Source organism: Euphorbia lathyris, chromosome 1 (assembly GCF_963576675.1).
Source record: "Euphorbia lathyris chromosome 1, ddEupLath1.1, whole genome shotgun sequence".
Lineage (NCBI taxonomy): Eukaryota > Viridiplantae > Streptophyta > Magnoliopsida > Malpighiales > Euphorbiaceae > Euphorbia > Euphorbia lathyris.
Window position 1 is genome coordinate 78,524,427 of NC_088910.1, and position 25,770 is coordinate 78,550,196.

The window sequence follows — 25,770 nt, forward strand, 5'->3', positions numbered from 1 at the left end:
ATCTTTTAAAATAAGTTTTTTAAAATAACATTTAAAAGGGTCTCTACCTACCATGCTTTTTCTCCACATAATCTCTCCTTCTAATCAAAATCTTCTCTGCATGCCATATTTGAAACAGAAAGTTGCAAAGAAAACATATTTTATATATTCGAAATACTATTGAGTAATTTTTTTTCCTTCTCACTGGATGTAGATGTTGAACAATTCTGAAACGTGCGATTCATAATTATATTCACAGTGTTCGACTGAGTTGTTTTATCTAGGAGGAGAGCGACTAATAGTCTGCTTGAACAATCTCAAGACAATTCCACGAATGTCTTAAAAAGAGCGACCTCGTCCCCGATTCATCCCGAATTTTTTTGTTCGCTATTTCTGTTTTTCTTCTAACTGTACAATAAAACATCATTCCAAGAATTGCGGTCTTCTTTCGTGTATGTGTTGTATTGCCATCTCCTTCCTTTTTTTCTCCTCTTCTAATGACTGGTTAATTTTTCCAATTTTTTTTTATTATAATGGTACGATTTTTATTGAAGTGCCCCATATTATGGCGTTGTTGATGTTTGAACGATATTATGAATATGAATTTAGAGTTTTAGGTAATGCAAGTTTTAAATGGTTATTCAAAATAGTTGATAAAGTTAAGTCATTTGGATATTCTGATAAATTTAGGTTTTACTCTAAGCAAACAACAATTATAAAGGATATTCAGAATATTGAAGGAGATGCATGTATACTTAAAATGTTGTCTTGAGGGCTAAGAACTAAGATTGTGCACATATAATGGCATTGATTTGCCACAAAATTCACATTGGTCCCCGTATAGACAACAACGAATAGTGAAGATGAGTTACCATGTTTGAATTTTGTAGCAAAGCAAGGTATTGAGACATACTTTTAAATCAAAATGTAAATGTTAGTGATGTTGGAGCTGGTCCAGTAACATTAATGCATTTCTTATTGATGGCATATATGATTTTAATGAGATGTAAGGAAATAATGTTGAAGTTGAAGTAGGTGCTGAAACAGATCAGTTAATGGAGAAAAGAAATATGCACAAAAGGCAAGGCAATGCAAAGAGAGAAATGCTAAGGAGAATTAATTACATTGTTTGCAGAGGTGGTCACCGTTCTAGTTCTATTACAATTAATAGTAGTTCTGATGATAACAATGATGTTGATATGATTGAAAATGATTTTAAAGATGTTAGTTGAGGATTTGATTGTGATGAATCTAAGGAAAGAAGCACATATATTTCTCGTGTGGTGATCATGGGTCTAATTCATATGATTATAATGGAGATTTTGATAGGGCACCTGCTATGACAATAAGATCTTCAATTTGTGCATATAATCCAAAAGTAAAATGTTCAACTTTTGCACTACGAATGACATTTTTAGATGCTCACCAACTTAGAGCTGCAATTTCTAAATATTCCATTGTTAGGGGCATTTGTTTAAAATATCTCAAGAATGAAAAGTGTAGATTAATAGTGAGATGTGAATGTAATTGTTCATTTCTTGTTTATGTGAGAAGAGTAAGTAAATATAATAACTTGCGGGAAATAAAAATTCTAATTAATAAGCATTGATGTGAAGTAGCTTTACTAATTCATTAGTTAGTGCTAAATGGTTAGCGAAATATTTTTCAGGAGAAATATCATTGATAATCCTGAAATAAAGAGCAGCAAGTTAAGAGATAAAGTGGAAAAAAGTTAAAATACAATATCAAATGGTCAATATGTAGAAGGTCCAGAATCTTGTAGTGGAAGAGCTGATGAAATGTTGATAGAGGAATATACTAGCTTATTTGCATATGCATATGAGATTAAAAAGACTAATCTTGACAGTGCATTTGATGTTGAATTAAATACTACAATTGATGATCTATAGATGTTCAGTAGATTATTTATATGTTTTGATGCATGTAAAAAAGGGTGGTGACATGGTTGCACACTTATCATTGTTCTTGATGGAATATTCTTAAAGGCTCGTTGTCAATGTCAACTAATGTGTACGGTAGTTAAATTGGGAATACTATAATTTATCTTATTGCTTGGTATGTAGTAGATTTTGAAAATAAAAATAATTGATTATGTTTGTTGGAGAAACTTGTTGTTTAATTAGTATTCAGACTCTAGATGAGTCTCATTTAACAATCATACGAGATATGCAAAGAGTACACATTTATATTTATTTGTAACTCAATTGATTCAAAACATTTACGTGAAATTTTGTATATCACGCATATTATAGAATTATAACGAATTCATTAAACATATATACGAGTTGATTGACCAGAGATAAAATCCATATTACATATTATATATTCTTCTTGGTATATTATTGACATCCATTTAGATTTTGACAACCTCAGCAAAATAAACATGATGATTAATGAAATCAAATTCTTCTTCTCCATGAACTAAGATATAGTATTTAATATGTTAATTTTTTGAACAATTATTGCAACTAATGTTAATAGATTATTACTCTTATTTATGATGTTTTTGTTATTTAAGTGTCCGTTTATTTCTATTTTTCGAAACTACTTTTTACCTTTTAATTCTAAACAAGGGATAAAAAATGTTTGGAAAAATTTCGAAACAGTTATTTTTAGAAGAAAATAAACTAATATCTACTATTTATCAGCAATAGTAAACTGGAACGTGTGAATCAAACAAACTCTATATTTAGTTACATCAGACTATATTATGTTATACAATACGAAGTAGAACACATATGAGACTCTCGATAGATGGAGAAGACCTATAATTATACAGATATTTTCTATCTAGCGAGGGTTTCATATCAGTTTAATTTTATATAACGTAGAAGAAGAGGGTCTTTTATATCTTTTTTCTTCACATATTAGTTGAATAATGGGAAAATTACAAAATTGGGTCAAATGAAAGACCCATTTATATTTTTGGACCCATTAGGAACCAACTTATATAAATAGACTATACTCTGGCCACTTCCCCAAAATTCCCTTCATATATATATATATATATATATATATATATATATATATATATATATATATATATATATATATAAGAACTTATGCATTTTCAACCCGCCTTACTATCTAACATTCACGAATTCGAAACGCCAACTCCAAACTCGAACCAAAAGCATCTCCAACACCACCCATCTTTGCATTTCTTCTTCTAGCGTCTTCCAAATCAATTTCAATGGTAAGAACCGATAAGAAGGTATGTTATTTTGCGATTTTGGAATAGGTTTTAATGCTTCTCTATCTATATTATGGTATATTACTTCTCCTGCGATTTATTAGTAGGGTTTATACATTTTTTGTGTATTTATTTGTTAGTTCATAGATTCGTTTTGCAAGAATGATACTTAGAAATAGTTAAAATCAGTTTTGTGGACTTAATTTTGTAGAAACGACCAATTCGCGAATATGATTTTACTTCGCGAAAATCGCAACCTGCGAAGAAAAATCACATTCGCGAATTGGTATAGATATATGAGATAGGTTTCACATATTATAAATTTGCAAAGTAAAAACCATATATGCTAATTCACGAATGAGCTTCTCAATTCGCGTATTTCATACTCGCGAAGTTGTTATGTACTTGACTAATTTGGGTAAATTTCATCAATGGTGTACAACCTTTGCCTCATTTCACACTTTGGTGTACAACCTTCAATTTGTCTCATTAATATGTACGACCTTATAGGTGACCTCCCACTATGGTGTACAACAGGTAAAAATGACCGGTCAACGCTCAGTCAACGTGCCAATCAAATCATGCCAATTAAAAACCTCTCTCTTTAAATTTCTTTCCCTCTCTTCAATAGACAATCAAATCATGCCAATTAAAAACAGATAACCCTAATAATCATCTCCATCTAATTACGCACAAGCTAATCCAAAACCACTTCTCAAAACTTTGAATCAAACAAAACCTAAAAATTAGAGGATGCAGAGGGCTAACCTCGGCTATTATATTGGATCTGAGAAAAGCCATTTCATAAAACCAGCGGAGGAGAAAATTATTACTATGCGCAGCTAACTAAATGGTGTTTCTTCCAGGAGAAATTTGGCGTTAACCCAATGGAGTTTGTTGACTGATTTGAACCCATTAGATTAATGTTGAATGTTTGGGCCTCCACGTGTTTGATAAAATGCTCAAAACAAAGTTTTATGAGTTTTCTTCTATCGTTGCTCGCCGCATCACTCATTTGGACCTTATCTTGTTCAATTGATGAATTCCATTTAGAGTATGAATTGTATTTCAGTTCAATCCGTATTAATTCTTGAAGAAGAATGAAATTAAGAATATAAGAAAGCTTTAGAGAAAGAGGGGTTAGAGAGAGAAAAAAAATTGAAGAGAGAGAAAGAAATTTGGGGAAGAAGATGAAAAGATAGAAAGATAGGGGTATAAAAGTAATTTTATATTAAGTAATTAATTTTTTTTGACTTTTTGACCGGTCAAAGCTGAGGTGGCGCGTTGGCTGGGCGTTGACCGGTCATTTTTACCTGTTGTACACCATAGTGGGAGGTCACCTATAAGGTCGTACATATTAATGAGACAAATTGAAGGTTGTACAACAAAGTGTGAAATGAGGCAAAGGTTGTACACCATTGATGAAATTTACCCTGACTAATTTGAACTACTTTGTGATGTTGAAGGCTGATCATTCTAAGTCTGATTCCAAAAAGAGGAAGAGGACATCACTTTCAGGTACCCTTACATCTTGGATACAAAGGCTACTATCATAGTTCGTTCTGATGCTGAGGTGATAAAGAAAGTGAAAGAAAAATTATCAATAGTGCAGTTGGACATGTTGAGGAAAACATGCCTTGGGCATTTTGTGGACTTCGATATGTATTCGTTGTCCACTCATTTATGCTATGGGGTTTTTACAAGAGAGATCAACCCTCAAAATGAAAAATACGGAGAGATATGGTTCAACATCAATGGGGTTGAAGTGAAATTCGGCTAGTGTGAATTCGGACTCATAACCGGGTTGAGACTAGGTGATCCGTTACCAATTTTAAAGCTTACAAAAGGGAAAACAGATTGAGGAATCTGTACTTCGGAGGTAGACCGAGCATAAATCACAAAAATATATTTGAGACCTTCTTAGAGACTAATTGGGAGAAGAAAAATAACGATGATGCAGTGGCCGTGGCTATGTTGTTCACTATATATAGGTCCATATTCACCACCGATCCATTGAAAAAGGTTGATGATAATATCATCAACCTAACTGATTTCCCCACTGTGTTTAACTTGTTTCCATGGGGTGTGCCTGCTTGGGATGAGCTGTACAAAACGGTGGAATGAGCTGTATTCACTCCATCAAGGATGAAGGCATTTGAGGAGTTCCATAAGCAATAACAAAAGAATAAAGCCGTCCCATATCAGCTTCATGGATTCGCACAAGCATTCCATGTATGTTTTGTATATTCATTTGATTTACTTCATGTTAGATTTCAACTGTATTGATTTTTATTTAATACTTTGTAGGCTTGGATATTAGAGATATGGCGTGCACCTTATAAATACTATATGAGGAGACAGAAGACTGTGTACCCTCGTATATGTCGGTGGATAAGTGCAAAGAATATAACTTTCTCAAAAGCCGCATAAATTTTTAATGTAAGTACATATGTTTTGTGTACATAATTAATATGTGCTTTGGATGTAAGTAATATATGCTTATGGAGTTTGGTTTGATTACATGTTTTCAGTCAGCCGATGTGCCAGCATCTGATCTTATTATTGAGCAAAACGAGGCAAAGTGCGATTGGTATGCGCCAATAAAGGATTATTTAGATGGGAAAGCCATAGACCTTGCTGTGTTATTCGAACCTTAGAAGGGGTCTAGGCTGGGTGAAGAAGAGGAGAATAATGAGGAAGAGAATGTTGTAGGTAGTCAGGGGCGAAGAGGATGAGGAGAATGAGGAGGAAGAGGATGATGAGATGGATGAGGAAGAGCGAATTAGAAACGAGAAGGGGTGTAAGAAGAAGAATGAAGTGGATGTACATGCAAACGAGGAAGAAGAAAGGAATGCAAGGATGCGGGAGAGGTTTGAAATGTTGAAGGTGGAACTTAAAGATTCATTGGTGAATGAGTTAGTGCGAAAGATGAGATCAGAGTTAAGTGAGTCTAATAGGCGGGAGAGGGTGGAGTTGAAGGATGATTTGAGGGTGGAGTTGATGGTGTAGTTGAAGGATGAGCTGAGGGTGGAGTTGAAGGAGGAGTTGAGAGTGGAGTTAAAGGAAGAGTTGATGGCAGAGTTGAGGGCTGCGATTAAGGCAGATCGGATGGGAGAGCATGATGGAGGTGGTATGTATATGAATTTAGAATTTGTGGGGCAAATAGGAGGGTGGGTGGGTGAGGAGAACGTTGCTGAAGAGACAAGGAAGAAAGAGTTGGTGATAAGGATATTAGAGAAGCCGAGGAGAGGAAAGAAGAAAAATGTGGGGAGTATAAGAATGAAGAAGGGGAGAGAAAAGAAGATAAATATGGGGAGGATAATAGGAAAGAAGAGAAGGGTGGAGAGGTGATTGACATCTGCGATGACATCGAACCATAAGAAATGATCCCCGAACAGGTATATGAGTTAAGATGTTTATATACATTTAATGTTTTAAAAATGTGTCTTAAACTGTGGTCGGTGATTATGTTTTGACAGGAAGAAACTATAAGTTTAAGCGACAACACACAAGCCTCCATTGATGTACCTACAAGTGTATCGCATCAAAGAAGCGAGGATGCGCCTCAGCTGTTGAAGGCGGTGCGACAAAGGAAGCGATCACATCACGTGACAACACCCTACATGAGGGAAAGAAAAAAAGGCAACTAAGAAGGTGGCTATTAAGGTGCCTAAGAAGGTAGCTAATAAGGTATCTCAAAGCATGGAAATTGTCGTATCACCAAGTCCCAAAGTTCCTAGAGCACCTGATGTGCTTAACTCATGGATTGACCGGTTTGATAAGGACAATGTGTGCATGTATGAGGTTTGGAGAAATTTCCGCAACATAAAGTCTTCAAGGCCCATTAAAGGGACATAACCTCTACATCCAGAAGTACCGTGGTTCATACAAGTTGAGACTCCAGGAACTTATTGGGATGGGACGGTAATATTGCTTTCAAATGTGATTTTTTATTTGTTTGTAATGAATGTCTTACTCATATATATCTTTTTTATTAAATTAGCACATCGATGCATTCCTTTATTTATTGCGGCGCAAATCGGTCGAATCTGGATTAGATGTAGATTGGACTACATGTGATAGCCAATTCATCGGGTACATGCAGTTGTCACAGAATATGGATATGACCCACGTACGCAGTACGATCAATGGTAGAGATGTCATGTGTATCAGACCATGGAAGGATTTGAAGCAAATATTCATGCCAATCAACATTAAAGGAAATCACTGGGTATTAGGAGTGCTAATGGCAATGAATATGCATATATACATATACGATAGTTGTCTTTCTAATGACAGTGAGGAGAAGCTTGGTCAAGTATTAGAGAGGCCCATGGCTGTACTTACAGTTGCCATTGCTAAAACCATAGGGTGGAAGGGTCAAAATGCCAAGAACCGGACAGGGTGGACTAGGCTACCAGATACTCCACAGCAAAGAACAGGATCGAACGATTGTGGGTTACTGGTGTGCCTTTTTATTCAATTGTTAACAATTGGTAGGTAAGTGCCTGAAGTAGATCCTCGGGATGGAGATTTTCTAAGATTATGTGTAATACTTGAGATTTATCATGGCAAACTATATAAGCTTTGAGTGTATTTATTACAGGGGTAAATATTTGTGTAAATGTGTATTGTTGGAAATGTGTCTATTTGTACAACTATATATCTTGTGCAATATGTTATTCGCATATACATCAATTCGCGAAGTGGTATATATATTCACGAAATGAGTTCTTCGCGAAGTGAAATATGGATATACGAACAACAGTTACTTCACGAAAAACCTTTTGTTCCGCAAACACATAATTTCGCGAAGTGAAATATGGATATATGAACATCAGTTACTTCACGAAAAACCTTTTGTTCTGCAAACACATAATTACATGAATTCGTTTATGACCCATATCGCGAAGAGATATTTATATTCGCAAAATGAAATTTGCAGATTTTGAATTCGCGAAGTAGTATTTATATTCGCGAAGTGGTTGTTCCTACTAAAAAAACACAAGGATGCTGAATACTTAATCTGAATCTTACAAAATCACAAGGATTCTTAATCTTAAAAAACATAAGAATGCTTAATCCTTCAAAATCATAAGAATACTTAATCTTACAAAACACAAGGATACATGTTCTTACAAAACGTAGGGATACTTGTCCTTACAAAACACAAGAAAGTTTGCTCTTACAAATACAAACCACATCAATTGTGTGAAGTCCTAGAACTTCGTGAACTTGCAATTGTACTTGGAGTTTGACTTGTATTTGGTAACAGTTGATGACAATTCAACCTATTATGACCGCTATTCCCGCATCGGCTACATAATCTTGGCACTGGGTCTTCACCTTGTGACGGTCTTATGTTCTGACTTCTTGGTCGTCCAACTGGTGTAGGACCTCTTAAAGGGGGAAGAACTTTCCTTGGAGGGTCATAGTTTGTCCACTCTAACTGGGGTTCGACTGGGTAGATACAGTTTGCGTAAGCTAATTTAACCGTGTTGTTGGTGTAGTAATTATCGACCCATTGGTATGCGTTACTTAGTCGATTCTCGCATGCAACTTTACATACATATTTACAAGGAAATTGAGAAAGTTGCCATTTCCTACACGTGCAAGTACCTGCATTTAAGTCAACAACTCCCCCTTTTGATCGGTCCCCAATCTGAAATGTGTGTTGGTTTATTCCATAGAACGTACAAGGTATAACTTTCGCAACATGACTCTTCATTTTCCCTTCAGCCCAAACCGATAGATGATGTTGTCGTGCTCCTGAAAATGAAAATATAAAGTTAATGTATTTATGTATCATACAAATTACCAAAATGGCATAATATATAAAATATTTACCAGTCGATTGTTGTCTTTGGTAAAACCATGATTGGAAAGTACTCCTAATGTACTCTATCAACATTGTGATAGGCAAACGTATTCCTTCAACCATAACCGCGTTCCATGATTCTGCAATGTTTGTGGTCATTATATTATAACGACGGGTATGAAAATATGCACGTGACCATTTCTAGATACCAGCTTGCTCTAGATATATTGCTGCTAGGCCATGTAGCTGTCAGAGTCGAGCGAATGCCTCGATAAAATCTGAAACCTTGTAAGCTTTAGCAGCTCGCCAGTACACATCATATATCTTTCTAATTGACCTGAATTTAGCCTTCATGTTCATTTTCAAATGTTGACAACAACATCCATGTATTGCATTTGGAAACACTAAATTCACAACATAATCAATTCCTTTGTGCCTATCAGAGATGACGACAAAATTCTCTATGTCCCCAATACATTCTTTGAGCTTGGTCATAAACCAAGTCCAAGCCTCATTTCTCTCATTTGGTCCAACCCCAAAAGCAATAGGATAAATATGGTTATTACCATCTTTCCTAGCTGCAATATACAATTGTCCTGGATACTTACTTTTTAGGAAGGCTCCATCAACATAAATAACAGGGTGAATGTGTTATTTAAAAGCTCTAAGTGAAGGACCAAACGCCATAAAGAAGTACTGAAAGTGATCATTATCATCAGTTTGAACACGTGTTACCGTACCCAGGGACGGATCCAGCATTTTAAATTAGTGGGGGCAAATAAAATGTGTAAAAAAAAAATAGGATAAGGTGTAAAAATACCTCTAACGTTTAAAACAATGCAATTTTATCCCTATTTTATAGCAGTCCCTCTCCTAAAGATAAAATTGCTTCCGGCTACAAACATTGAGTTGCATCTCCCAGTTTAATAGTATACAGACAAATAGCCTTTGTTATTCTCAGTTAGCAAACAGAGAAGAGAAATCAGTTTGCAGTGTTAAAATGTTAGTGTATGTTTGTCTTTTCAATTTATTTATTTATTTAATATTAATTTATTTTTATTTTTATATTTTCTCTGTATAACCATCATTCTCCTACTTTACTAAATACTAATTTCTCTTCCTAGAGCTAGATTCAACTTACATCTATGCGAATTTTTAGTTTTTAGTTTGAGAAACAGATCTTGATCCTCCATTTTTTCTCTTGTTTTCATAATCTTAGGGTATTTCTTTCCAATTTCTGAATTTAATTTTGGGCTATTTTTGGTTCATGAAACTAATTCGATTTGAGCAATTTTTGGTTTATCCTTTTCTGAAAATCTAGATCTTAATTTGATCCGGATCTGCAAGTCTACACTAGAGAAAAAATGAAAGAATAAGAGGATGAGGAAGAAGGTGAATCCTTAGCCTTTGCTCAATAGTGGTGATAGTCATCAATCAAGGAGAGAGAAACGAAAAAGAGATGAAATAAATGGGAAGAAATAATAAATCAGTCTCACCTTTGGAAAAATTGAATATATCTGAGTTCTCCATTACCATAAAAAAAACTAGATTTGAAAAAAAAATCAATTGAAGAAGAAACCAATAGGAAGGCAATCATTTTAAAACATAGTGTCATGCAAGAAAAGCGAGATTAGAACGACACAAGCTTTTTTCTTTTTCCTTCCTACACTGACACAACTCTTTTCTTTTTCCTTCGTACACTGACACAACTCTTTTCTTTCTTCTTCTATTTCTTTAAACGAAACGACGTCGTTCCACACTAAAGTGAAACGACGTCGTTTCAATTAGTTGTGTTTAAAAAAAGGAAAAGAAAATATAAATAGATCATCTTCAACCTTTTACTCGAGTTTCAGGGGGTAATTTGCAGAAAAAACCTTCCAACCCTGTACAATGGATGAAAATAGTATTTGGGCATCAATTTTTTCCTAAAATCCAGTGGGGGAAAGTTCCCCCATTGCCCCCACTGTAGATCCGTCCCTGACCGTACCTGGGTTGCATGCTTTCAATGTCTCACAGTAGTCCGGTAACAACATATATGACTCTTCCGGTGAACCCATCACATCTTCTATCGCCCAATTCCTTGCTCTTCAAGCCTACATATAAGACAAGTTTATTTTATACACTTTCTCAAAATCTTTCACAATGTCCTTTGGTCTAAACACTCTATTCTCGATATCAAACTTATCCATAAGTAATATACCAGCCACTCGTTTCCCCACTTGCCTGTGATGTGGTAACATTTGATCTTTGGAACATGTGTGTTTGTTCATTGTATCCATTCTTCAGAGCCTAAACATATTTGAATTAGGTATCGCAATACCTCTAGCACACCATTTACATGCATCATCATGTTTACATCTAACTTCAAACATGGACTTGTTAGACTTGTACACTCTCCATTCGAACCTGTTATTAACTGCGTATTTTCCTAGTGCATCTTGCAATTCTCGTTTGTTGGAGAATATGTCGTGTACCTTTAAACCGACGACCCCTTTTGATGAATTATCTTCAATAGTAAACTTAGGTGCATCATGGACCTAAGGGAGCCATCGAAATGGATCAGTCCTCTTCCTTATTATTTCTACATCCTCTGCCAATACATTGCTTTGGGGAACAACTTCACAATGAGATTGTCTCCGAGGGATAGGTTGTTCATCATTTACCATACCCTTTGTGTCAAAATGACCCAAAATGTCATCTTTGTACATCTATTCATCCAAAAATTAACCGGATTCGAGCTAATATAATCTAAACCAGGATTGGATGCAATGTTGAACTCAGTGATCTTTTCTTTTCCTGGCCGATGAGTTCGGAGTTCAATGGTTGTGTCTACTTCAGGGGTTGTGTCCAATTCAGCTGTGGCATTGGCATCACAACTTGAATGAATAACATTCTCTATCTTCATAGCTCGCGGTTGGATGTTTGTGATTCAAAATTAACATACAGTGGGATAACATCGCTTGGATTCATCTGACAATAATCTAAGAAACACTCAACATCACTTGAATCAACAATCGGAACTACTACCCTATGAACTTTGTTTGGACCGTAAGTTATTTGCATAGTCATACGCAGGTCAAATGATGTTGGATCAACACAAGCAGAAGTGTATACTCTCTCTTGAAGCATTTCCAAGCTGATTCCCGTTGACATCTGAAGCAATTTCGATTCACCCCCCTCATATGTCATGGCTTTTCCAATGGTTTTCCACCGGCCATTCCACATAATCACGCACAATAAATGATCGGATGACATGCTTCTAACAATGATAAACAACAAGGAAACAAAAAAATAATGTGTCAAACAATGAAATAGCATATACTTCGCATTGACCCAATTTTATAATTTTCCCCTTAAATAATTAGTTATCTTGTTTTGAGTGGCTCTTTGATTATTTATTTTTTTTGCTTACTATAGGATGTCTTTCCTTACGATTGAAGTTGCAGTCCCCTAAGCCCTTGTTTAGGAGGAAGTTAATGAGAGTAAATGAAAGTAATGGAAAGTTAAGTATTAAGTTAACCTTGTTTGAGTGTTATTTTTTGAGAGTAAATGGAGGTTAATGGAAGTAACGTAAAAATTTTTAAAATTTCCTGTCTCTGCAGAGTAAATTTAACCTTCCTTCCTCTCTATATTTAAACTCCCAAACGAAGTTAAATATTTAACTTCATTTAAATCCTATAAACTTCCGAACAAGGTAAATTTTTAACTTTTATTTCCATCACTTCCCTTTCCTTTCCATTACCTGCTTTAACTCTCACCTCCATTAACCTCCAAACTCTCAAACAAAGGCTAATATTCACACACTTTTAGACTAATTGGAGCAACTGAGAAGGAAGTCGTGCATACTGATAATTTCCTCTAATTGTTGATTCCTGTGGACCGAAGTCCAGTCAGAAATGGGCTAAGTTCAATTGCGATGGGCTTCGTTTGCATCTCTTCACTTGCTCACCTTGTCATCTATACTGTAACCAAATGACTTTGTCGGGGGGGGGGGGACCCCCTCATCCGGGAAAAAAAAAATTCCCAAAACGACGTCGTTTTGGTTTATGGTTTTAATTTACAAAAACAGGAAGCAGCGTAGCACAGCAGACGCAGCGATCTAATATCGCTTCTCCTCGCGCCGCTTCTCCTCTCCTCTCCTCCTCCACTCCACAGCAAACGCACGCACCACTCCTCCTCTCCTCCTCCGACGCGTCTCTGCTCCTGCCTCTCCGGCCGGCCGGAGGCCACCATCATCTCCAATCCGCCTCTGCCAGGTTAGTTTAACTTCTTTTTCTCCTTTAATTTAAATTTTAGGTTAATGGATATTGAATTGAATTGATTTGGTATTTATTGGATTGAATTGATTTGGTAAATTGGCATTATTGATTGATTCAGTTATAACCGAAGAATACAAACCCCTGTTAATATGTTCAGCATTGGGACCAAAATGAGAGAAAAGAGGGTAAGTTTCACTGAGAGGTACAATAACAATCTGGAAATTAAGTTTTGCACCAAATTAGTTCAACAGATTCAATCATTTGTCAATAAAGAATATCCACTAAACCACTTAAAGCTCCATTAAAAGTTTTAAACTAAAGAGATTTAATGTTAATTTAAAACTAAAGAGAAACACAAAATTAACTTTAAAATTAGCATAAAGCATGTCTACATTTTAATAATGTGGAGAAATGCCATTTCCTTAGGAACTTCAAGAACAAAATCCATCCGATCCAGCGGCCAGGAGCTTCACGTATACTCATCTTTTCTAACTCTAATATATATCTGTCACAAGGAACTACAACTTAAGCTTACTTGTAATGAGATTGAATTGGTTGAATTGATTTAATTGATTTGGTATTTATTGAATTGAATTGATTTAGCATTATTTGATTTAATTCATTTATGTAGATTAATGGATAAATTTGTGTTTAAAAGCGCACGAAGTTCGGTTGATGAATTAATGTTAGTTTGTCTAAAAAATTTTTACACAGAGTTTTGCCCCCCCCCCCCCCCCCCCACCAAATCCTGGATTCGCCACTGCTGCTGCCTCCTATGTTTCCCTCATACGAATATCACCACTTGATTGACGATCGTATTATTATCACCACAACTTTCTTTGCTTTGCCGCAATTTCTCACTGTTTTTTCATTTCTGCTAGTAATTAACAATAAAATCAGAGTGACTCGAACCTTTTTGCTGCAACTGGTGAGTACGGTTCTTTTCCTTCAACTCCGATGTGCAAGTGGCAAGCATATTTTATTAGTAGCTCTTGCATTTTACATGTTCGATAAAATGCTTTAAACGGTTTTTTTTTTTCACCGGGATCTCTGATTCTGTTGGTTAGAATTTTAAAATCCAGTGATTTATCTTGGTTAATTTCTAGGAGCATTTCCAATTTTTTGGTCCGTTCTAGGCTGCCTGGTCTTATCATGGTTGAATGTAACGATATAGGACCTCATAATGTGCAGGTTGAAGAATAATAAAAAGTGGACTTTTTGTGTTTTATCAAATGGAAGACCATACATTTTTTGCTAGAATGATCAGCCATCTACGTGCCTCGTGCAAGTAGGTTTCTTTTTATATGGTTTTTTGCCCTTGCAGAAAGTAGCACTGTTTTATATTGGATGTACTTATTAACAATAGAAAGCTTTCATGCTAAACTGTATTAAGAAGAAGCATTTTCTTGTTCTTTATACATGAATTTTTGTGAATATCATGAATTTCTGTTTGCCTTTCACCGCCAAAACTTGAATATATTTTGGCTTTCATATGTTCATAAACTCATCCATGAAAGTGTGCTTTCATATTTTTTGCATATCAACACATAAGTTTTGGAACACCAATATATTCACTAGAAAGACAAATAATGAATTTGTTTAATAATGTTGAACCCAATTGAATTTCAAGGTATTATACTGGTTATCCTAAAGATCTCGGGCCTTCACGTGTTACTCATTTTACGTCAGAGCGTGAGTTTGTCCAGCTTCTTCATGAAGGCCGCCCTGTTGCTGTTGCTTTTACCATCAGGTTACATTAATTGGACTCCCTTAATTTTCCCCTATGGCAATACACAAATCTTTTACCTGTTTATTTAAATATTAATTTTGGTTAATGCAGAGGTAATTACACCCAACATCTTGATCGAGTACTCGAGGAAGCCGCTGCTGAATTTTATCCTCATATAAAGTTTGTGCGTGTAAGTTGTTTCTTGTAAATGAAATATGATAGTATTGAAAAACAAAAGCTTGAGAATGAAAATTATATATATATAAAAAAAATTACTGCTTTGTTTTAGTGATAAGCACTAGACATTATATGCATGTGATGGACTCCCCAGCACCAAATAAGTTTCACTTGAAGCCCAGTTTTTTACTTGTTCGATATACATCTGCATCATTAATCTTCTGCCTTGTGTTTTTCTAGGTTGAATGTCCAAAGTATCCTGGATTTTGCATAACAAGGCAGAAGAAGGAATATCCATTCATTGAAATATTCCACAGTCCAGAACAAGTATGATAATATTCTCTTAGAATTTTCTTATTTCAAATCTTGGTGTGATTGGACCCATCTCTGCCAGCTGCTCCAGTATCAAACAGTTAATGGAGATTGAGGTTGTTTTCATGTTATTGACAATGGTCGATGAATGTCATTCTTTGTCCATAAATGATGAACATGGTTGAACTTACCTTTCTCCCTTAGGTTTACAAACTCTACTGCTGAGTTTTTTTTTTTTTTTTTGGTTTTGTGAAATAATTGTAGATTGTGATGACTGAAATAGGGTGGGATTGGTGTTTTATCACCTTGTACTGTTCATCCTTTGTTAAAATAGGACTTTGGCCACAAATTGCTCATAGTAAACTTGTTTGGTTAAGTTTTTAATGTATTAGATTGGAATAAGGCAAGTAAAATGGAAAGAAATGAGTGAGAGTCAATTCTGTAATTCCCATTTTAATTCTGTTTTGTCCTTTGAGTAATCAGAGTCCCGAAAGTGGAACCGATAATAATATCTCTCTAATGAAAAATGGACATTGTCTTAAAAATAATATGAGATATGCTGGCAAAGGTTCTGTAGAGATATTATGAAAGCGGTGATAGTAAATTTTATGGTTCCGTGAACATTGGTGATTGTAGAGATAGTACAAGTGTGGTGGCTGAAATAAAGTGTCTGGAGTGGATGTTGTGATGCTACTATAGGCTATTTGTATTGATGTTACCAATTGTTGAGTTGTTTCTCTATAATGTGGTGCTTTTCAGAGATTTGAATATCTAAGAAACTTCATCTTTTTTCCTATTTCCCATTCTTTACTGGTCCTACAGTGGCCAGGGAGACAATACGTAGATTAGTAATTACTCTACCCTTTTCCCTGTCATGGATTTTTTTTAAACAAATTGTAATTTCCAGAGGTTGTTTACTATGCTTTGATTGGTTCATATCCTTGAGGCAATTCCAATCTTTGTTCTATACTAATGGGCATAATTTTTGCCATTTATTTATTTATTTATTTTTTTTGAGAAAGTCTTTTTCATCTGTCTTAGCTGCAATTTAGTCTTACATGTTCTATTGCAGGCAGGCAGTCAGGGAAGGGCTGCTGATCCAGGCATCACAAAATACTCCGTGAAAGTTGTACCTGTGAGTTCTTGATTTTTTTTTTATTTTTTTGATTCTTTATGATGCTAGTAGTTTGAATAGGTTTATATGGAAAAAAGAACCCATTAGCTAACCCCCACTAGTTGGGATTATGCCTTGGTTGTCTTGTATGATGGTAGTAGTTTAGTTCATATCTGTACTGTTAAAAAGTAGCAGCTTGTCTACAAACTTGTCTCATGTAATTGTGTTATGCTCATTTGGGGATCAATGAAATCTCTAGATGGATGGTCATATCATAACATTTTAGTGGAGCCGAGTGGAATTAGCAATTGCATCTATCATGATAATTGTACAATTGAAGGGTTATCATCTTGCAAATTTGGTGTTTCAGAGTTGAACACATTTAAAGAGTTGAAACCTAGTGAAGTCGTTCACATGTTGAAACTGGAATGGCATTTTTTTTAAGTATTGTCCTCTTTTTCTCATCTTGTCTCGGATTCATATATTTTTTTTTTCCTATTTTAAACAGTTCAACTATGACGTCAGTGCATATGGATTCAGAGAATTTTTCAAGCGCCATAAGATACATTATTCAGACCCAAAATAAAGGCTTGGTGAGACATGATTCGTAGTTATGTGTGTGGCTTTAGAACTTCAGTTTTTTTTTTTTTTTTTTATCCAAGCATGTTTAGTAGATATTACACCATGGTCATCATTTTCTGGCTCAGATATTCACTCTCACTTTTTCAGAGTCAATTCTGCATAATATAGTTAGTTTGCACTGAAGTTGGTCTGTGAAAATAACTTACTAATGATTATGATTAATAATCTCTTAAATACAGGTGATTGTAGTTTTAGCTGGATAGCTCCTGCTTATTTTTGTAGCATTCACTCTTCTAAATGATAGAAGTAAACTAAGTGCATGCCTTTTGTTGAAGACTGCAGTAATTATTGCTGTTTATTTGAACTCAATTAAGTTTCATAGTTACATGTTTGTTGGGTAAAATATTCTCTAGGGTCCTTTGAACTTTTTCCTCAATTTCATTGTGGTGGTAGAATTCAGTTCTTCAACTATTATTGTTCTTCCTGCTAGGTGTCAATCAAAACTGAGCTTGATGGTATTAAAAATAGAGCTTCAGTATCTTATTTACAAATGCTAACAGTGTTGGTTCTATTCTGATGGGGAAAGCTATTGCTGGTTCTAATAGTTTCTGAAACTCAAAGGCCAGTGCTTCCTCATATGATCACCATTCCTTGGCATGAAACCTACCACCTCTCAATCATCATTTAAATATAATGTTGAGTTATAAATCCATATTGATCTTTTGATCCTAGCAATCCATTTATTCAAAGGCTGGTAGTGCCATTGAAATGTTTAGGCTGGTAGAATCTATATTTCAAACTTGCAGTGGCAGAAATTGTGGTATATAGTCGAATTTCTAGGATTTAATTAAGCTTGATAAAATAATTGGGTTTTGGTGATATTATGAACTGCACATGTATATAAAATTTCTAAAATCTCATGACTGCATGAAGTGAAAAACATATGCATATATAGATGAATGAAAGCTTGGATAGGTTAGGTATATAAGCACATGGAAGTGGAATGGGTAAGGATTTGATGAGATATTTTTTTAAAATTGTAGAGTGCATCTCTATGAAGGATTTGATTAAAGTGAGTGATTGGGGATGGTAAATATAGTTAGTGAAATAGAAGTTGTTGGGTTGAGTGTAAAAGTTGGGGCAAGCTGAGAATATGGGTGTGTATAGTATATATGGCCCCAAGAGATGAGGATTACTTGGTTGTGATAAGCGTCTCAATCACTCATCATCAGGGACATCTTATTCCTACTTTTTTGTGCTCTTTATTCCTGATTCCTTTAACATCTCCATTCTTCCTTATTTGTTAATGCCACAGTAGTTTTGTAGGTTGTAACATTTTATGGTTATAACTAAGTAAATGTTTGGTGTAGTAATTCAAATTGAAGATTTTAGAGTATTTATTTATCTTTTAATTAGAATAATATAGAGATAGAGAGATGAGTCGAAGAACAAAATGAAGTTATTGTGGCAATAAAGAATGGCTAATTTTGTTAGGGTATAGGATTCTGATTCTGATTCTGTTGAAGCTGTAATAGAATAGGTTACCCTGAGGTGATGATCAAATTCCCTCCCTACTTTTTATTTTTATTTTTCAGGGTTCATCAAATGTATAACCCCACTAATTTAAGTAAAAGAATATTGGTTGGAGATTAAAATAGTGAAAAGCCATAAGGCGCCGTTTGGTTCGCGGAATAGAATGGAATGGAATAGAATGGTTATTCCAAAGGAATAGAATAGCAAAGAATGGAATAGAAATTAGGAATTACTATTCCTATGTTTGGTAGATGGAATAAGGTAGAATGAAATAGATAATTTTTTTATTAAAAAGACAATATTATCTTCAAATGTAATTTCTTATTTATTTTAAAATTTTAAGTTTTTACTATAAATTGTTCAAATATTTAGTATATATTATTTTAAAAAATATATAAAAAATAAAAAAATGGGAAACACGAAAGACGAAAAAAACACGAAAAATACATTAAAAACGAAAAAACAATAAGAACATGAAAACGGAAAAATTGTAAAAACACGAAAAAAGAGAGGTAAAAAAACAAAAACAAAAGAAAAAAATGAGATAAAAGTGGAAAACGGTGAAAACGCGAAAACATATAAACGTGTTAACATAAAAAAACACACACGCAAAATATGAAAAAACACAAAAAAATGTGCAAACCGTAAAAAACACAAAAACATGAAAAAAGTGGAAAACACGAAAATATGAAAAAAAAATCGAAAAACACGAAAACACGAAAAATGCGTTTGTAACGTTTTTTTTATGTTTTTCTGTGTTTCCCAAGTTTTCTTGTTTTTTCCGTTTGTTCACGTTTTCGTATTTTTCACGTTTTGTCATGTTATTGTGTTTTATTTTGCATTTTTTCGATTTTTCACGTTTTAGTTTTTCGGTTTTTCCCCTTTTTGTTTTTTTTTCGCGTTTTCGTATTTTTCGTATTTTGTTACTTTTTTTTGTGTTATTCACGTTTTCCATGTTTTTCGTATTTTTTCATATTTTTTTTGTTTTTAACGTTTTCGTGTTTTGTTTGCATTTTTCGCATTTTCATGTTTTTCACGTATTGTCACGTTTTTGTGTTTTAGCATTTTTCATATTTTTTCGCATTTTCGTGTTTTTATTTTTCACGTTTTTTAATATTTCGTGTTTTGTCACTTTTTTGCGCTATTCCTATTTTGTGTTTTTCGTGTGTTTGCTTTTTTTTTTTGCGTCTTCGTGTTTTTCGCATTTGTTCACGTTTTCATGTTTTTCGCGTATTTTATTTTTTGCACATCCTCGTGTTTGTAACATTTTCACATTTTTCGTGTTTCATATTTTTCGTATTTTTACATTTTTTAACGTTTTCATCATTTTTCCATTTTTCACATTTTATATGATATAAATTATGGATTGACCAAAATTTATAAGATTTGGGAAAGTGATTAGAGAGAAGATTGAGGATTTAATGGAAGATAATTTTATAAATTACAAAAATATAATATTAGGAATAGGCTATTCCTAACCTAAATTGAAGAATAGTTATTCCATGAAATCAAGGAACTATTTCATAAAAAAAATCAACCAAAAGTGGGAATAGCTATTCTTTAGGAATAGGCTATTTTATTCCCCCTCTATTTCGCTCGCGAACCAAAGGGAAATGGGAATGGAATAGAGAGAATAATGCCAGGGTAGGGTAGGGTAGGGTAGGGTAGGATAAAAAGTGATAGACGTAGCTTAATTCACAATAACAAGTAAACTTGGTTCTCTTATTGTTGTAGTTGATAATTGATTGTACATTAACAACATCCACATGGTCACAAATGAAGTGTGCATTTCTCGAAATAACTGAAAAAACCTAACCTCTCCTTACCTGTCCCTTTTTACTCTTTCTTATATCCCATCCCATCATTCTATTATATATATGTTAGCATTTGTTCTCTCTTTCTATTGAAATGGATCCTTTGAAATTCATTTTCCTCATTCTCTTGTTCCTTTTGTTTTCTCTAATGCCATCTAGCATTACCACTGCTTCACTCCCAGATGCTCAACTAAAGTGTGGATCATGCCCTTGTGTCAACCCTTGTGCCCTTTTGCCTCCTCCTCCTCCGCCACCAAAGACTACTTATTGTCCTCCTTTGGCGTTGGCGCCACCGCCCCCAAGGTTTATATATGTCTCAGCTGTACCTGGGGCTGCTGATAATTTGTATGTAACTAATCCTTACGGTAATTGGGACTTGTACACTTCTTCTGCTAATACTAATCTTGTTTCATCTTTGCCGCCTTTTGCTGTTTCTGTACTTGTACGCTTGATATTCCTTAATCTATAATATGATAATCCACTTTCTTATTAAATCATTCCTGTTCCCTTTATTAATCATTAATTACCTCATATTACTATATTAGAGCACTAAGCTTGTCTTACTTTTAAAAGCTTATTCTCTATATCTCTATAGTTTTGTTCTGAGAATCTAATTTTTGTTTGCAAATTAACCATTAGATTAGACTGACAACCCTCATCTTTTCATACCTTCAATTTCATACAGAATATTGAAATACTATTGCTATAGATGAAACTTCTTTTTCTTTCTATTTTCCAAGTGACTAATAATTTAAATTTCAAAAAAATATTCTGGCTGCTTCTTCTTAACCAAAAGTTTATTGTATTTCGTTTAATTAATTTTTTTTTTTTTAAAACGATCAGTTCCAACTTACAACTTTCCATCTCTGATGTTAGAGGTATACCAATTGAGCTATGCTTGTTTGGTGGTTTAATTAGTTATTGAATTACCTGCATCTTTTTATAATATTTGCATAGGTATTATATAATTTTCTCACAAGCTATGAATTTTGAGCAACAACTTTATTAAATATGGTTATATTAGCACTATTTTTATTAATTATATTTGTGTTTTGTAGGAGAGGGTTAGGGTTATCATTATCGAGTTTGACAATTAATGTGAGAAAGCAATTGGAAAGGTGCATTTATATGTGTTTGTTTTAACAGCTTATAAATGGTTGGAGTTGGAGGCCTCTCCTCTTAATTACACAACTTCCACTTTCTTTGTCGGTTGGGAAACACCTGCTCTACTAATTGGTAATTTTAAAAAAATAATAAAAATTAGTACAAATTAAATTTTGGGATAAGGTATCAAAATAGGTCTAAGGTTTTTTTGAGAATTATCAATTTAGGCTTCACGTTCAAAATAACATCAATACAGGCTTAATGTGTACAACATAATAACAATTTAGGCTTAACGTTTACAACATAACATCAATTTAGGAATTACTAACAGAACATGACACGTTATCCGTTAAGTCTGTCAACTCAGCGCCACGTCACATGAGGTACCAAAATAGGCATAAGGTTTGTAGAAATTATCAATTTAGGCCTCACGTACAAAATAGCACCAATATAGACAATAATACGAATTTAAGCTTAACGTTTACAAAATATAAGCTAAACGTTACAATTAATTATATTATATTCTTTCCTTATTAACTTTATATGTTATCTTTTTTATTTAGTTATATTTTCTTATTTATTATAATACAATTAATTATTATTCTTGTCCATTAAGACTTTATATTTGTTTTTCATGCATGATTACATGAACCCTAAATTCCATCGGCTCATGTAATATATACAAACTAAAAGTAATTGAATATCCACAAAATTTCGAACACTAGTTAAAATGATATTGATATATGACCATATTGACACACACAAAATATCAATTGTCAACTGACAACTCATCCAAAATGTATCCAAAATATTACCATATACAACAACAACAACAATAACAACATTTGGGGCCGGCTAACATGAACCATCATATAAAACCGTGAAATCAAGTCGGATCAGCGACACAAATTCTCCCCCTCCACTCTGTCCTATCCACTACCATATTTTCCTCAATCCCCAATAAATTCATATCACTCTCGATCACCCTCCTCCAAGTTTGCTTAGGTCTTCCCCTACCCCTCATCACTACATCCCTTTGCCACTCTTCAGTCCTCCTAACCGGCGCATCAAGCACTATTCGTTTTACATGGCCAAACCACCTTAGTCGGTTTTCCCTCATTTTATTTTCAATAGATGTAACCCCTACTTTTGTCCTAATTATTTCATTACTCACCCGATCCTTTCTTGTATGACCACACATCCATCTCAACATACACATCTCCACCATCGACATCTTATGGATGTGACAGTGTTTCACTGCCCAACACTCCGTACCATATAACAGTGCGGGTCTGATTACCGTGCGGTAGAATTTTCCCTTCAATCTATTAGGCATGTCGGGGTCACAAAGGAAACCCGTAGCACTCTTCCACTTCGCCCAACCATATTTAATCCTATGAGCAACATCTCCATCTACTTCTCCATCTGTTTGGATAATAGATCCTAAATACTAAAAGCAATCCGATGCCTGAACAACTCCCCCATCTAGGGTGATTGTCCCTGCCTCCCTACTCCTATCGCCGCTAAACTTACACTCCAAATATTCTGTCTTACTTCGACTCAACTTAAAGCCTTTAGATTCTAAAGTTTGTCTCCATAGTTCCAACTTTCTCTCCACGTCTTCTTTCGTCTCATCAACCAACACAATATCATCTGCAAACAACATGCACCATGGTATACCATCTTGAAGTGAACTCGTTAGTTCATCCATAACGATGGCAAAAAGAAATGGGCTTAGTGCAGAACCTTGATGCACTCCAATCGTAATAGGGAACTCTTCACTCTTCCCAACACTGGTGCGTACACTCGTGCATGCTCCCTCATACATGTCCTTTATGATGTCAATATATTTCCGCGAAATGCCTTTCCTTATTAAGGCCCACCACAGTACTTCCCTTGGTACTTTATCATATGCCTTCTCCAAGTCAATGAAAACCATATGCAAGTATTTCTTCTTATTTCGATAGTGCTCCATTAATTATCTCATTAGATGGATGACTTCCATAGTTGATCTTCTCGGTATAAAGCCAAACTAGTTTTCCGAGATGGTCACCGTCCTCCTTAGCCTTTGTTCGATCACTCGCTCCCAAGGGTTGGTGGAGAAGGAAGGACCGGTTGGCATGTCACCCAAATCATCGAAGGCGTACTCCGATTCCCATTCCCCCCTCTTGTTGTTGACCGGCACACGAACTTTCACCCGGACCGGAGGTATTATGGTGGAGGTTTTTGAACACATTCTTGTCCAAAGGATGGGGATCATAATGGGGAAGGCGATCAAGGGCCTCTTGGCCGAGAGCGGAGGAGACGTAGATGGTGACCAAGTGCCCCAACCCCAACGCGACACGCTGCTTTGAGGTCATTTGCCGGAGCATGGTCTCGATAAGGAGGGATAGATTGAAAGCGAGCCCATTCTCACAACAATAAAGGGCAAGAAGCTTAAGCTTGTTGACCTTATTTGCCTTGGCTTTCCCCGAGAAGTAGTAGTTGATGAACCAGTGGATGAATTGGAGGATTAGGTTGCGGATGCGACCCGGGTGGAGGTTGGAGATGTCAAATGTGTCCAACCCCATAATGGTCTTCCAAAACTCGCGGGGGGTGACTTTGGGAGGCCAATTAGTGAGGCCGACATCCGTTTTCTTGGTGAAATGGTTGCGGATCCAAGCCGTGTTAAGGGAGTAGGGTTGATTTTGGAGGCGGAAAGCAATGACGTAGTTGCCTAGGATCCCGGTGGCGGTGAGAGTGGTGAAGAACTCATGGACCAAAGAAAGATACACGCGGTGGCGTGCAAGGAAATGGTCGTGCCACCCGAGGGCACGAAGACGGTCCTCGAAGTTACGACCAACATCATGATGGTCAAGGGCGTTGATGTCGAAGTAAGGAAAGGCCATGACGCGAGAAGGCGTGATATTTAGGTAAGCTCGCCCCTCAACTTCGGTGAGGATATAGAATAGTGCGCGGTATTGGGCGGTGAGTGGGGGTATTTCGTTGGTTTCGGGTGGTGGTGGTGATTGGTCGGAGCGGGAAGAGCAAGCACGGGAGGCACGTGGGGTGCGTAAATCGACGGGTCTCTTGCGACGAGTCATGGTGAGGAGAGTTGAGTGATTTTGGGAGAGAGTAAGGAAGATGGAGTGAATGTGAGGGGGAAAAGGGAGGAGAATAGTGGAGTTTAAATAGGGAGAGATGGAAACCCAAATGGGTTTTGGATTTCTAGGAGGTACGCGGGGCGTGATGGGGCCACGCCACGCGTATCTCTGCTTCTGATCTGAATTTGGTCGAATGAGACCAAGGCACGCGGGGCTTGCGTGGAAGCACGCCTCGCGTACTTCGGTCTCTGACCAAAACAAAGAGAACGAATGGGCGGCACGTGGGGATTGCCAGGGGGCACGCCCCGCGTGCCTGAGGTTTCAGACATTAATGGACGAGAATTTGAACTGTTTTTGTGTTTTTATTATATTTAATTTTTTTGGAGTTTTAAATGGTAATTAATTTGAAGGATTAATTAGGGGATTGATGGGAAATTAATGAGAGGGAAATTAATGTGTTTTGAATTTGAATTTAATGAAGAGTTTTGATTGGAGGAGAGAAGAGGTGGAGTGAAGAAGTGGGAAAAATTAATGGGGAAGAGGGAAGAGTGATGTGAGTGGTGGAAGAATGAGGTGTGAAGTTGGAACTATGGAGGAAAACTCTAGAATCTAGAGGCTTTAAGTTGAGTCAAAGTAAGACAGAATATTTGGAGTGTAAGTTTAGCGGCCGTAGGAGTAGGGAGGCAGGGACAATCACCCTAGATGGGAGAGTTGTTCAGGCCTCGGATTGCTTCCGGTATTTAGGATCTATTATCCAAACGGATGGAGAAGTAGATGGAGATGTTGCTCATAGGATTAAAGCTGGTTGGTCGAAGTGGAAGAGTGCTACGGGTTTCCTTTGTGATCCCGACATGCCTAATAGATTGAAGGGAAAATTCTACCGGACGGCAATTAGACCAGCATTGTTATATGGTACGGAGTGTTGGGCAGTGAAACACTGCCACATCCATAAGATGTCGGTGGCGGAGATGCGTATGTTGAGATGGATGTGTGGTCCCACGAGAAAGGACCGGGTGCGTAATGAAATAATTAGGACAAAAGTAGGGGTCACA

General features: G+C 35.7%; 1 protein-coding gene across 7 annotated transcripts; it reads left to right on the top strand.

Moving 5' to 3' along the window:
- The first annotated feature begins 13,091 nt into the window (after positions 1 to 13,091).
- LOC136202785 (uncharacterized) lies at positions 13,092 to 20,947 on the top strand. 7 transcript variants are annotated; one of them, XM_065993670.1, is made up of 8 exons: positions 13,092 to 13,267; positions 14,462 to 14,558; positions 14,901 to 15,020; positions 15,111 to 15,189; positions 15,417 to 15,503; positions 16,561 to 16,623; positions 17,111 to 17,195; positions 20,691 to 20,947. In XM_065993670.1, exons 2-7 carry the CDS (start codon positions 14,503 to 14,505, stop codon positions 17,186 to 17,188), a joined length of 483 nt encoding a protein of 160 aa, XP_065849742.1. In that variant the 5' UTR covers positions 13,092 to 13,267; positions 14,462 to 14,502; the 3' UTR covers positions 17,189 to 17,195; positions 20,691 to 20,947. The 7 variants fall into 7 exon arrangements, with proteins under 7 accessions (XP_065849742.1, XP_065849749.1, XP_065849765.1 ...); XM_065993677.1 differs by having other exon boundaries at positions 20,714 to 20,947; XM_065993693.1 differs by lacking the exon at positions 20,691 to 20,947 and adding an exon at positions 17,675 to 18,541.
- The last annotated feature ends 4,823 nt before the right edge of the window (positions 20,948 to 25,770 follow it).

Excerpts from the sequence above, each read along its gene's own strand:
- LOC136202785 (XM_065993670.1), top strand. The coding sequence starts at position 14,503 with ATGGAAGACCATACATTTTTTGCTAGAATGATCAGCCATCTACGTGCC. Across the intron at positions 15,190-15,416 it reads CTCATATAAAGTTTGTGCGT|GTTGAATGTCCAAAGTATCC; the intron begins GTAAGTTGTTTC and ends GTGTTTTTCTAG. Across the intron at positions 16,624-17,110 it reads ACTCCGTGAAAGTTGTACCT|TTCAACTATGACGTCAGTGC; the intron begins GTGAGTTCTTGA and ends TATTTTAAACAG.